General features: G+C 39.6%; 1 protein-coding gene across 7 annotated transcripts in view; it reads left to right on the forward strand.

The window, feature by feature from the left end:
- Positions 1-14,146, forward strand: part of PIR (pirin) — an 81,443-nt gene that overhangs the window by 54,980 nt on the left and 12,317 nt on the right. For all 7 annotated transcript variants that reach the window (XR_003089286.2, XM_075914348.1, XM_075914341.1 and 4 more), the window contains exon 7: positions 7,821-7,865. Coding sequence is in view for 6 of the 7 variants with exons in the window: in XM_075914348.1 (XP_075770463.1) it covers positions 7,821-7,865 (45 nt within the window). In the remaining variant the exon portion in view is untranslated. The remainder of the gene's footprint in view (positions 1-7,820; positions 7,866-14,146) is intronic.

Here is a 14,146-nt window from a genome sequence, read left to right on the forward strand (position 1 = left end):
CCATTTTCTTTTGAGACCTCAAATATACCCATGACATTGTCTTATTGGCTCAGTTTGGTGAATCCCTGCTGCTGATGGTTGATCTGATTAGGCAAGAAGCAGAATGCACTGATCTGGCTTTTAATCCAAACAAAATTAAGCTCCTGGTCATTACAATCAAGCAGCCAACAGCTCTAGCTTACAAGCAGCCAAGTATTACCCTGTCTGGTTAAAATGCTGAGGAGAGGAGATGGCAACTGTCAAGTACTTGGGCAGCATCATTAACCAAGCTGGAAGATCCTCAAAAAAGGCAGACACTCCTATAGCAGCAGCCACCACCATGTTCCAGGCCCTTCCGCAGCCACTGTTTGGGCTGTCAGGACATCAAACTTGCAATGAGATGCAGTTCTATAATACTATACCTATACCCAGTCTACTGGACAGCAGTAAAATGTCAGACTTGAGGAAAGATGAAGAGTGACACATTGGTGGTTTTGATTCTTGCTGTCTTTGTCAGCTGCTCCATATTAAGTGGCCGAACAAGATCAGTAATATGAATATACATAGCCAGATCCACTAGCCATCTCTGTCAATTCTTGGTCTTCGTACAATAGAGGACTACTGAATTTTGAAGTGTGTTCACCAGCAAATGCTGCTGCAGAGATTCCAAGTCACCTCATTAGATCACACAAGCTTGCTTGTTGCACCAAAATCAAGGCTTGATGGAAATCTATGAATTATTTTCTGCACATCTTATTAAGTTTAGCCATCTTTTTTAAAAACTGTCTCAAAGAAACACTCAGGTCCAGAGACATCCCAGCCTCTGCCATGAAGTTCATAATTGTTCTGAAACAATAACATGGATAAAAACTTAAAAAACAACAAATAGACTAGTAGCACCTTAAAGACTAACAACCTATTCTTGCTTACAGACAACCCCCTAACCTGAAACGTATTCTTTCTGATAACCATGCCACACAACCACATCATAAGCCTCCAGGAACCAGGCCCTGCAAGCAGAAAAGATGCCAACTCTGCCCACATATCTACGCGGATGAATTCATCACTGGAGCAAACAACACACGCCACAAAATCAAAGGGTCATTTGGCTGCTCATCTAGTAATTTGATATACACCATCAAATGCCAACAGTGCACCTCTACTATATATATTGGTCAAATTGGACGTTCTCTGCAGGAAAGAATCAATGGACACAAATCAGATATACATAAAGAAAATACTCAGAAGCCAGTGGAAGAACATTTCTGTTTACTTAACCATAATCTCACAGATCTGAAGGTGGCGGTCTTGTCACAGGCCAGCTCCTCAAGCCAAATACTCAGGGAAAGCTTGGAATTAAAATACATATGCAAATTCAATTCAATTACTTAATCAAGATATGGGGTGGTGGACCTTTTATCACTGGAGGTGCTAACAGCTTTCTGAATGGTATCCTTCCTGCCTTAGCAATCTATCCACTGTCTTTGATCTTTATCTAGTCAGGTTTAGCACCCTTTTTCCTGATACTTTATGTATAGAGGTAGGGGGTGGACAACAGAGCATCTTTCTCTTCCCCTGTCCCTTCCCTTCTCCTATTTATTTTGAGTTTTCTTATCCCCTAGTCATAACTCTGGTCATCTGAAGAAGTAGGCTGTGCCCAGGAAAGCTCATGATACCATCTACATGTTTTGCAAATAGTCTGGTAGCACTTTATAGACTAACAAAACATGTAGATGGTATCATGAGCTTTTGTGGGCATAGCCCACTTCTTCAGATGACTGGAGTCCAGATCCAAGAATAAATGGGGGGTGAGGGGGAGGGGAGGAAGAGGGCAGAAAAGAGAATAAAGGAGGGTGAAAGAAAAAAAAAAGAGAGAGAGAGACAGACCGTGAGTATTTGGTTCAAATAGTTACCAGAGGCTGATAAGAACAATTGGCACCTCCATTGTTTGGTTGGTTAGTTAAGTCATTAGGATGCGGAAGGTAGTGTGTGAGCCAGCTCATACCATTTTCATAAGAATTAAACTTTGTAAATGAAGTTAAGTTCCAATGCTTCCCTGTGTATTTGGCTTGTGGAATTGGCCTGAAGCAACAAGGTGACTTGGAGCTCTATTAATGAGTGCCCAGGCAGATTAAAGTGTTCTCCAGCAGGTTCTTGTGTATTGCCTTTTCTATTATGGATAACAACAGCATAATATTTCTGTGGTTACTACCTTCACCCTTACTGTCCTTTTCTGAGTGGAGGCAGAATAGCTCCCTTCTTCAAGTCATTGTGGATGATAATCAGTGCACCAGTTAATTTGGAATAGCCTGTGCGGTCATGGTGCAATATTTTTACATGTCTTGAGCAGCTCATGGATGACATTATGGACTTCTTATGGTTTCACATATTTTAGCTTATGGGCTGCAATCCAAGTCTCTTCTTGGTTGAAAAAGGTGGCTGTACCAGAACTTTCTGACCCATTTCAGTCAGAAGGTGGATAGAAGGCAGAGGACTGCTGAGGAGTGTCTTGAAATGATCTTCCCACTGATACAGCTGATATTGCAGACTCGGACTGAGTCTTTACTAAACAAAGCTGGTGCCACTTTCCCCTTCAAACATTGTAAGGTGAACATAAGATGTGGGGATTATGCCTGTTCCAAATGGGCTGCACGAGTAGAACACCAGCACAAAGACATGATGTTGTGCAACTTATACCTCAGATCAAATGCTGTCTTCAGCTCTCAAAATTAACATACCTGTATACATTCAGTGGTGGATTATTTTGAGCTACAAGATGAATATATTGGAAATCTAAAAGTACATTCTACCCCTAAGCTTAGTATAGAAATTGAGTGTAGAAATGGAAAATTCAAAGCACCAAACAGCCCGGGTATTGTATACAACGTTGCTGTTTCCCAGTTACATACAATTTCTGTTAGAGAAATTCCATTATGTCATTTTCTCATTTGTATTCTAATTCTCAATATTTCTTTTGGCCTGCCCACATTGCCAATGAAATCAACAGTTAAACTCTTTTTTTTTTTTTTTTTACTGGGAAGAGGACCGGGGGCAGCAGAAGTTTTAGCAGAACTTTTAAGTCTGGGAACATAGCAGTGGGAAAGACTACATCATCAGAATAAAAAAAACAACAACCCTCTTTCCTGAAACAATAGGATTATAATAATGCCAAGTAAGTGCTGTGAGCTCTACCTGGTCTCTAGGGCCTCAGCACTCTATGTTTAATGAGTCTTTCCCTATGTTTCTATTTCTGGAGACAGCTAGTGACCTTAAAACAGAAGTTTATGTATTATGTTTTTCCAGCCTAATGACAGACTGATAAACAGAGTCCAACTATCTGCGTGTTCAGGGCCACATTCCTGGGAGAGGGGGCGGGAAGAGGTGGGATGTAGATTTTTTTACAATTATTTTCGGCGGTAGTTCACATGCAAGTACTATTAGATGTTTTCTTTAAATTTGGGGTGGGGGGAGACTTGGAAGAAAAATCCAGATGGTATTTCAGAGGGGCATGCTTTACTGCTGTAACAAGTCTCCAGCATAATAATAGTTTGTGTATACCACTTTTAGATTTCCAAGTATTTTACAAATTAGGGAAACTGAGGCACTGGTCAGTGAAGTAATTTACACAAGGTTAGTGGTAGAATCAGAACTAAAACTTTTGATTCTGTAACTGCTCTAAGCACTGTACCAAGCAGCTTTTTCAGAGTCTGCATTTCAGATAGATAGGTGATGTAAGTGTATTGGGTTTATGAAAAGTTTGGTGTGTTTTTTTTCTTTTGAAAAACTTAACAGGTTGCCTGATTCTCCCACTACAGGGATAAAAGTAAATCTGACCAATAGCCTTGCTTCTCACCTGTGCCAGATGTAATTATAGAGCCAAAAAGAAGCACTGTGTTAATTTTGTTTATTGGTAATTGAATTTTAAAATAATTATTCACAAAATCCTTGTTACTGCAGCGTTACCATTGCAAAGTTAATCAAATGGAAAAAAAATCTCTAAAAATGTGAAGGTTAATGTTTCAATAGCAATGTTATCTTGGCTGCATTGTGCAAAGCCAATTACAGGATAACACACAGTGGATATTAACCACTACACTGAAGAATCTGATCAGTAATTGAAAATAATATAAACCTTTTTAACTCACACTAATGACTGGGAAACCCATGCAAATTATTGAGTTTAGGAAATTACTAAGAATGTGAATAAGACGTCTCTAATACAATCACCAATGAGAATAGTGTATATATATCTCAAATGAGAAACCACAACTTCTCTTAAATGTAATTATTTCTTCCTGTAACATTAAAGTGAAAGATCATTACACAACAAGAAAGGCATCCTTACATTTAATTACTCTCCCTTGTGACTTACATGGTAGAGGTGATCAATCAAGTGTAGCTAATAATAGAAGAAGGCTTTGAAACGAAAGTATGTGGTAAAAATGTTATTCATGGGTTTGGAATGGATTATAGGGAAAATACTTACTAGGGATAAATTCATCATTTTGTCTTACAGAAAAGAAATGAGGAAAAAGCTAGGAACACTTTGAAGAAATTAGTGGGCCAATTCCTTATAAAGTATAAATTACTGAAATGATACTAATGGAGCACGTGGCTGCAGGTGTTTAGAAGCATTGCACAAAGAGAAAGGATCCAATACAATATTAAACTGTCCTAGTAGATAAGGAGAGAAGACTGAAAAAGCTCTGAGGCTAATACAGAATTACTGTGAGGAAAGTAATAAAATGAACATGATTCTGGAATTTACATTTCCAAACCAGGAAAGGGAATCAAAAACATCTCTTATGAAATAAAGAGTTAAATGCTTTTCCTTCCAATGATAGTTGTATGGAATTTGTGGTATTTTCTCAGAGACTTTATGCAGCCAAAACAAAAGGCGAAGAACAAACACACTGAAAATTATTTAAGCTAAGCTAACATCTGAGAGGGCTGACAGGAAAGTATGGAAAAACTAATTTTAATGCAGTTAAAATGTTTGCAATCAGGTGAAGTAAATGATCTGGTGGGGTTATTTTGTGAATTCCGTAATTAGTCAGTGACCTGTCTGATCATGCAGCAAAGTTATTTAAAACATTTTTTCAAGGATGAAGTCACTCAGATTGAATATAAGAGGAAAAGAAAAACAAATCCAGAATGTATATACCAATTTCATTGTATGGCTAAATATTTAGAGGAGTTCTTCCAAAACTAAAGGTAGGAACCAATCAGAGTATGCCAAAGGCAGGATTGTAGGATCAATCCTGTAAAGTGCTGAGTGCTTCTTCAGGGATAATGGAATCTTGAAGTGGCAGGAGTGAGCCCCGTGTTAAGAAGACTTCAAGGGTACCACGCTTGCTCGAATTCCAATATAAACAGCTTAATTAAGGCAGAGTTAAGATGTGGGTGCAGTGTTAAGATGTGGGTGCATCTAATAATCAGCAGGCTCTTCCTGACCATGGTAGTTTAAATGCCCCACATGAAAAGTTAGAAATTCTGAGGTGAGGCCCACTTTGCATGTCCTGTATAAAGGTAAAATAAAGAGCCAAGATCAAACACGAGAAAACTAGGAATTGCAGGGTTAAGGTTGCATTTCTCAGACAAAACATACATTCACACACAATCTTAACCTTGGGATGTCAGCATGTTGTAGTACCATTCTTTGGAGAGGAGATGATCATGTTGAAAATTTGTATCACTTGTTTTTTACTTGTTTCAAACTAGTAATATTAAGGTAACATTAGGAAATTGTCTCAGAGGGGTTAGTATCTTCGGTGCCATCTTATAATCCTTATGGGTTTTGCAGATACCCACTAACAGATTTATTAGATCCTCATTTTATTAGGATATTGGTTTAATGTATGGTTATCCGGACCCATTGTAACTGTGGCTGAGTTGTTGACAACAAGGAGAAAAAGCCACTCAGTAGGTCCATTATTATTATTTATAGGCTCAGCCCCCATTGTGCTAGGCATGACCATAAATGAATGAGCTGGTTCATGTCCTAGATAGTTTAGAACTAAGGGTACGTCTAGATTACATGCCTCTGTCACCAGAGGCATGTAGATTAGGCCACCAGACATAGGAAAATGAAGCGGCGATTTAAATTATCCTGGGATGAGGTATACCTGGGTGGTCGACAAATACCTTTGATGTCAACACCCGCGCGTCCAGACTATCGCGCTGAGCCGACAAACAGCTGATCAGCTGTTTGTCGGCTCAGCGTGGCAGCCATGTAAATTTAAATGAAGCGGCGATTATTTAAATTGCTGCTTCATTTTCCTATGTCTGGTAGCCTAATCTACATGCCTCTGATGACAGAGGCATGTAGTCTAGACGTACCCTAAGTCCAGAAGCAGGGAATCAGCGATGCTGTACAGATCACATTCAGACTTGCATTGGATTGTATGAATTCGAGACTTGGTTTGGAACTGAAGTAAGCATAGAGAAAATGGCATTTTCTTTGTTAGGGACAAATGTGATATTCCAGATTCTTTGTGCCACCAAAAAGTGTTAGGACTGTTCAGTTTTATATAGACAAGGTGAGTGAGATACTGTCTTCTTCTGTCTGAAGAAGAGATCTGTGTGGTTCAAAAGCTTGTCTCTCTCATTCCCAGAAGTTGACCCAATAAAAGATATTACAGTAATTACTTGTTTAACACATGCCCGCTTAACACATTTTTGCAATAGCATGATTATTTTTAGGGAACGTTTTTTGAATAACACAACTGTCCCCAAAATAACATGAAAATAATCAAGTGGTGGACTGCTTTGCACAGCAGTATAAGTTGGCAAAAACAATGGTAATATGCATGAGCAGATGAATACACGAGTTTATCTTTGTGTTTTAACAAACCGTGGCAACTTGTGTTTATAGGTGATGTAATAAACATTTTTTATGAGAATGATCCCCATCATGAACGGAGATCAAAAGTAGTGAAAAGCTTAGAAAACGCCATATCTTGCTACAAGCAACTTTACAACAAAAAATAAAAAGCAGCAAAAGCAGCTCTCTATCAAAAGTTTTTGTTGTGTTCAATCTAAAAAAAAAAAATCAGCTGATGAACAAGATAGACCTGTTCCATCTTCATCATCTAATATTGATGTTGACCCTCCACCAACAAAAAATTAACTTCGCCACTACCACCTGAAACACAACCCCCACCTTTTCCATTATTTTTAATGGGAAAATTGACCCCGCATAGCACGTTTTCACTTAGCATGAACATTTTCAGAAATGCATCTGTCATGTTAAATGAGGAATTACTGTACCTCACTCACCTTTTCTCTTTAAAATTCTGGGACCAACAGAGCTACAACACCAATGCAAACAACAATTGTGCAGAAGCCTAAATTAATGTGGGGGATAAAAATGTGCCCCATAACAGACACATGGGAATTTTTTTCCAGAATGAGTAATATTGGAGAACTTTCACCTTGTTTTTATTTTTGAACATATTTTTGTGGTTATTTTTAGTGATATTTCTGTCCACTTTCTTTGCTAAAGTTCTGCACAAATAATAGAAGAAACTGGATAGTTATGCAGAAGAAATAGTAAAAGTGATCACACACACACAAAAAAAAGGAAAAAATATCTAATTGTTTCCAGTTCTAGTAATCTCAGTTATTACTTTTAGGAGATACAAAATTTGCAGATGAAAATACGAGCTTTTAAATTGTAGTGTCACTTTAAATTGGAATGAATCTATATAATTACAAGAGCCACTATGGAATGTATCGTGGAAACCAAAGCATATAGTATCAGTATAATTCCATGCAGTATTAAATACGAGTACATTAAGATTATGAATGCTAACCTTTAATATTGCTTGATTATATTTCAGGATGGACATCTTTTATTTACACACTGTCTGGCAATTTGTATGTTGGTAAGTTTCCCATTAAACTCTTATTTCACTTGTTAATAGGGAGGATTCAGCTTCTGAAAACTACTGTTCTGCAGGAAAAAAGGAAGATCAGGCCTAAAAATAATTTAGATCTTGTACTTAAAAAAATAAAAATAATAAAAGCATGTGGTTTACCACAGTGATCTGTCAGTGTGCAATAGTTTATACTATTCACTTCCACTGGGTATTAAAACATATGCCACTGATGCTATCAGGTTTTAATAAAAAGTATCCCAAAGAACTCAGTTACATTAAGAGATGAGACTTTAATTGTCAATATCACTTCTCAGAGGTTTGACAACATAGTAAAACTGACTATGACGATGACCCTGTCCAGCAAGTGATTCTAGGCTGATTCCTATGTCTTCACAAAGTACTCATGGGGCCCCACACAGTGCAGGGATATACCATATGAGGCAACTTATATACTGTGCTCATTAAAATGAACTTTATAACAAAATGACATAGATATTGTCTTGAGCAAATCAAGGAATATGAAGAGTGAAATGTTCCATCTCTTTACTTAATTTTTTTAAACAAAAACCAGTCAGATGATAATAATGTCTAGCTTTTATATAGTCGTTTTTATGAGTAGCTTTCAAAGCATTTTACAGAGAAGATCAATATTATTTATCCCATTTTATAAATGGGAAAACTGAGGCATGGGACACTGATGTGACATGCTTAGGGTCATTTAGCGTGTGTCTACCCTGCACCCTTAGCTCGAAATAAGCTATGCAAGTTGAGCAAATTGCGTAGCTTATTTTGAGTTAATTTCAAAATAGCTTATTTCAAAATTTACTACTGTCTCTACAGCACCAAATTTCAAAATAAACCACTTATTCTGAAACATCCCTTAATCCTCATGGAATGAGGTTTACAGGGACATTGGAATAGTGAGCCCGTTATATTTTGAAATAATGGGCTTGCTTAAAAGATGCAGAATAGCTATTTCAGGATACCTGAAGTATCCTGAAATCGCACTGCTGTCTAGACGTACCCTTAGCAAGCCAATAGAAGCACTAGGAAGAGAACCCAGGTTTCATCCAGCACACGGATCTGTCCACTAAGCTATGTTGCCTCCCATAAATGGCCTTTCTCTCATCTTTTCTTTTTTTTTTTTTTTTTGAATGGTGCGAACTACTAGATTCCATTCTAGGCCAACTGGGTTGGGGCAGAGCAAAGTCACTGTTCCTATCTCTAAGACACACTCCTGGATGAAGAGCTTATGCCTGACACCCTTCTTTGGGACATGGGACTCTATAAACCAGCCACAGTAAACTACCAGCATGCATCACCCCTTTAAGCCCCTGATAGTTTAGTTACAGTGCCCCAGAACTCCACCTTGCTGTAGGCATGATGACCTTCTTTCAGAGAAAAATGTAGCAGGCAAGCAAGGGATACAGGCCTCATAAAGGAATTTCTTAACCATAGTCACTTTTAGGAAAGCACTGTAGTGTTACAGATTTTTAAACATAACTAACAGTCCCAAGACACAGCAGCTACGTCTACACTGGCAGCTTCTTGCGCAAGAACCATTTTGCGGAAGAGTTCTTGAGCAGAAAGTCTTCCACAAGAGCGCATCTACACTGGCATGTGCTTTTGCGCAAGAGATGTGCTTTTGCGCAAGAGCATCCATGGCAGTGTGGACGCCCTCTTCCTCAAGAAAGCTCTGATGGCCATTTTAACCATAGGGGCTTCTTGCACAAGAAATTCATGTTGCCTGTCTACACTGCCCTCATGTGGAAGAGCTCTTGCGCAACAGGGCTTATTCCTCATGGGGAGAGGAATAACTCTTCCGGAAGAAGCCCTGTTTTACAACGCGATACTGTAAATTTACTTGTTCAAGAACACACGTGCACTGTAGACAACAAGCAAGTTTTTGCACAAGAACAGCTGTTCTTGTGCAAGAAGCTGCCAGTGTAGACATAGCCAACCTGTTTAGGCTGTTCTCAGAATCTCTGAGGCCTAGTCAACATTTTAGGCTCAGCATCTTCTCCTGTCTTTTCCATCTTCAGCCCTGTCTTCTGTCATGTGGAACTGGACTCCTCCCTTCTCATGCAGCATCACCCCCTTAAATATGCCCTCTGATGCAATGTGCTTATGATGAGCGTAACTGTTTACTGTAGGCTAACTTTTGGCTTTGCCCCAGGCCTGTGCAAGGGGCATAGGGTTACCAGGTGTCCGGTTTTGAATCAGACAGTCCAGTATTTGAGCTTTCTGTTCGGGAAACCAATTGAGACAATATACATGAGAAAATATAAATGTCCGGTATTTTCTAAATAAGATGTAATGCAGATTCTGATGTAATGTCGTGTGTGTCCGGTATTTTTGTTGAAACCGTCTGGCAATCCTAAAGGGGCAGCACATAGTTACACCAGATGCCAGATTGAATGAGTGTCTTAATGTGGTTTCTGGCCACTCCTCTTGCTCAGAGTATCCATGTCAGCCCTCTACCAGGCACAGATTATGTGTGCCTGCTCAGCTGTGCTAGCTGGTGCATATGTGGATGGAGTCAAGGACCCTCCCATTCCGTGTTCCTACTCAGATGTTCTAGAAGGGGAGTAGCATCATGGAAACAGCTGTCCCCTGTGTTGTAACCTGCCAGATGAGTTGCTCATGCTAGATTGTGCCGGAGTATCTTAAATCACCTTCCACTCCCTTGTGCAGGTGTGATTAGGGCAAGTCACAACCTTGCTCTAAATTGGCAACCAGAAACAAAAAGAACAAGATTTGGTAGCAGTATAAAGTTTGATTGCATGTCATGTGGTGATTCTAGCTGAATATTTTCATCCAACTGGGTTGAGTAATATACCTTATAATACTAGAATTTTCAAATGTTTTTAAATCTTAGCTCCAGAAAAAAAACAAAACCCCAAAATACTGGGGAACACATAAGTAGTAGTTGAGATAGTCACACACTGAAAATATTACAGTGTACATTTAAAACCTGTTTTTTCAGGTTGCTTTCCCTTTCTTTTTACAAATGTTTGGACAGCCAAATCTAAGCAACACTTGCAGCACAGCTATTTTCAGTGGGGCTTTTGTGAATTTCACTGTTAGACTTAGCATTCTTGGCCAAGGTCAGTGATGGAAAATATTTATCTAATTTGTTTGTATTTATAACTGAAAGTCATTTTAAAAACTTTTTTTGTTGGAAACTTTCTTTGCTTAATGTAAGAAAAAATAATTATACTGATAAAATATAAGAGAAATCACCTCTGAGCATAGACACTAAGGCAGTCCCCGGGTTATGTACAAGATAGGGACTGTAAGTTTGTTCTTAAGTTGAATCTGTATGTAAGTCGGAACTGGCGTCCAGATTCAGCTGCTGCTGAAACTGATCAGTTTCAACAGCGGCTGAATCTGGACGCCAGTTCTGACTTACATACAGATTCAAGTTAAGAACCCCAGGCTCCGCGGCTTTGCTCCCCATCCCCCTGGTCTGCAGACCAGGGGGACGGGGAGCAAAGCGGCAGAACACGCGGGCAGCGGACAGGGGGACGGGGAGCAAAGCAGAGCAAAGCCGCAGAGCACGCGGGCAGCTGACAGCCCAGACGCGTCTGGGCTGTCCGCTGCCCGCGTGTTCTGCTGCTTTGCTTCCTCTCCCTGGTCTGCTGGAGACCAGGGAGAGGGAGGGCCCCGTTCGTAACTGCGGATCCGACATAAGTCGGAGCCGCGTAACTCGGGGACTGCCTGTATTTTCTTTTGTGCTGCTCTACTGCCCTTTTGCAAACATTTTACACACTTTTTTGCAGTACTGGAAAATAAATGTACGATGTTACAAAATTTACTCAAAGGCCTACCATTTAACCATGGTGCCAGAAATTGCTAGAACACAAACAAAACATACGGATTACATCTATGTATGTATCACATTTTAAATGTTTCTTCAAATCACAACTTTGTGGCTCCTATCCATGTACTATGACAATGAGTGAGAGAGAGCAATAATCCCATATAAAGTCAAGCCTGCAGTTCCTTGGCAGACTTGCGCTAGTCAAGTCTAAATCCTGATTCCCTGGAAGAACAGTAGAAGAGAAATCATGTAGGAAGTGAAATGGGTCATTCTTAAAAGGAAGCTGATGCTATGCCTAGAATATGGGCCACTTTTAGACTTTATTTTGTTGGCTTGCAAAGCACAATGCAGTTTTCAAAATTAATGCTTTTGTGTTCTTTCTGTATATATAGAACAAATTGGTTCCAACAGCACTCTTTGAATATCAAACTACATTATGCACCCAAAAGAACACAGATGAGTATATTCACTGTCCTTGTACAGCTGCCCTTTCAGTGATCCATGATTGCATTTAAGGAAATTTAGCTCTGCCCTTCCCTATTATAGCGACAAGGAGTCCTGTGGCACCTTATAGACTTAGGGTACATCTACACTAGCTCGTTAGTTCGAGCTAGGTAGGGTAATTAGGGCAAGCGGAGTTGCAAATGAAGCCCAGGATTTAAATATCCCAGGCTTCATTTGCATGTTCCCAGGCGCCGCCATTTTTTAATCCCCCTTAGTCCAAACTCCGTGCCCGCAGCTACACGCGGCATGGAATAGGTAGTTCGAATAAAAGATCCTAATTTGAACTACCGTTACTCATGGAATGAGGAGTAACGGTAATTTGAATTAGGATCTTTAGTTCGAACTACCTACTCGGTGTCTCGTGTAGCTGCAGGCACGGAGTTGTACCAGCCTACAAGAAATACATTAATTCCAATATACAAATGCTATTTATCTGAAAGGGGTTCATTGCAATTTAATTTGTCCATTTTAAAGCCTTCCCCATGTTGAAGTGCTTAAAAATGTCAATTTAAGAAAAATAAGTCATTTCTTACTCCTAACATAATTCAAGGGATTAGTTTTGAAAAGTATTCCCACCCCGCAGCCTACAACTAATAAAAAAGTCCACCAATCAGGTAGAGATAAGAATTTGTGGTGAGGTTAGGGGAAGTCTTCATAACAACTAGAAAAACTAAATTACATCCTGTGAATATGTGACTAGTAGTTATTCAAGATGAAGAGGACCCAATAAAGATTCTATTCATCTTCTTAAGACCAATATTACAGGTATAAGTGAACGCTAAGTGGTAGGCAGGGCCTTGTGAGGGACTGCTATACTGGGTGTGAAATGTAATATGAAAGTAAATAATAATCCTATTTGAATATGTATCAAATAGTTTTCATAAGAATGTGACTATTAAAATTCAAGGCATTCCTCTTCTCTAGGCCTCTTTTTTTATCCCTTTTATTAACATACGTGTTAATACTGTTGCAGTTGTTCTCAATATTTTCTATAGAGCAACACCATGTTACACCAGAAAGAAACTTAGGGATTCATCTGTCTCCTCTCGTATCTAGCCATAAAGAAAAAGATGGCAGTGACCACTTTCCAGACCTGTTTGCAATCCCTAGGTTGAGAACTCCTGTACTTAATCTATCTGATGCATTCACCTCCATCACACTTCTTCTCTCAACTGGACAGTACTCTAATTCCTGTAGCCATGGTCTGTCAGAGGATGTATTGGGCTTAACAGAAGGCGGAGAAATGGCTTTTGTTCATCTGCTGCAGAAAGTAAAGTAAAAGACAACTGAGGTGGACAGTCGGTATGTGTGAAAGGCAGAGTGGGAATCTTAGAACAGAGGTTCTCAAACATTTTCTTCATGAGCTTCCCCCCCAGACATGTTATAAAAACTCCACAGCCCACCTGTGCCACCACTACTAGGTTTGTGCAGATAAATCCAGGGTTGTCATTAGAGGATAGTGATCAGGGCAATTACCTGGAACTCCATGCCACAGAGAGCACTGTGAAGTTAATGAAGGGCACGTCTACACTGGGGGACAAAGTCAAGTCAAGCTACGCAACTTCAGTGATGTTACTTGCATAGCTAAAATAGCTTAACTCAATTTTAGGTACTGTCTACACAGCAGGAAGTAAAAGGAAGAACGTGCTTCCTTCGACTTTCCTTACTCCTCGTGAAATGAGGGTTACAGGAGTTGGAGTAAGAAACCCATTGTTTTGAAATAGTTTTGAAATAACAGGCTTTCTGTGTAGACGTGTACTCTGTTATTTTGAAATAATATGAGTTATTTTGAAATAAGTGTGCCCTTAGACATACCTAAGTTCCTCAGGCTTCTTCTTCAGCTCAAGGTGGAATGGTTCAGAGCTCTGGGTTGCAGTCCCATGCAGGGCCTTCAGCTTTCTGCTCTAGGCCCCAGTGAGTCCAAGACTGGTCCTGCTTGGTGGCCCTTCTGACACCTGCT

Source organism: Pelodiscus sinensis, chromosome 1 (assembly GCF_049634645.1).
Source record: "Pelodiscus sinensis isolate JC-2024 chromosome 1, ASM4963464v1, whole genome shotgun sequence".
NCBI classification, from domain to species: Eukaryota; Metazoa; Chordata; order Testudines; family Trionychidae; genus Pelodiscus; species Pelodiscus sinensis.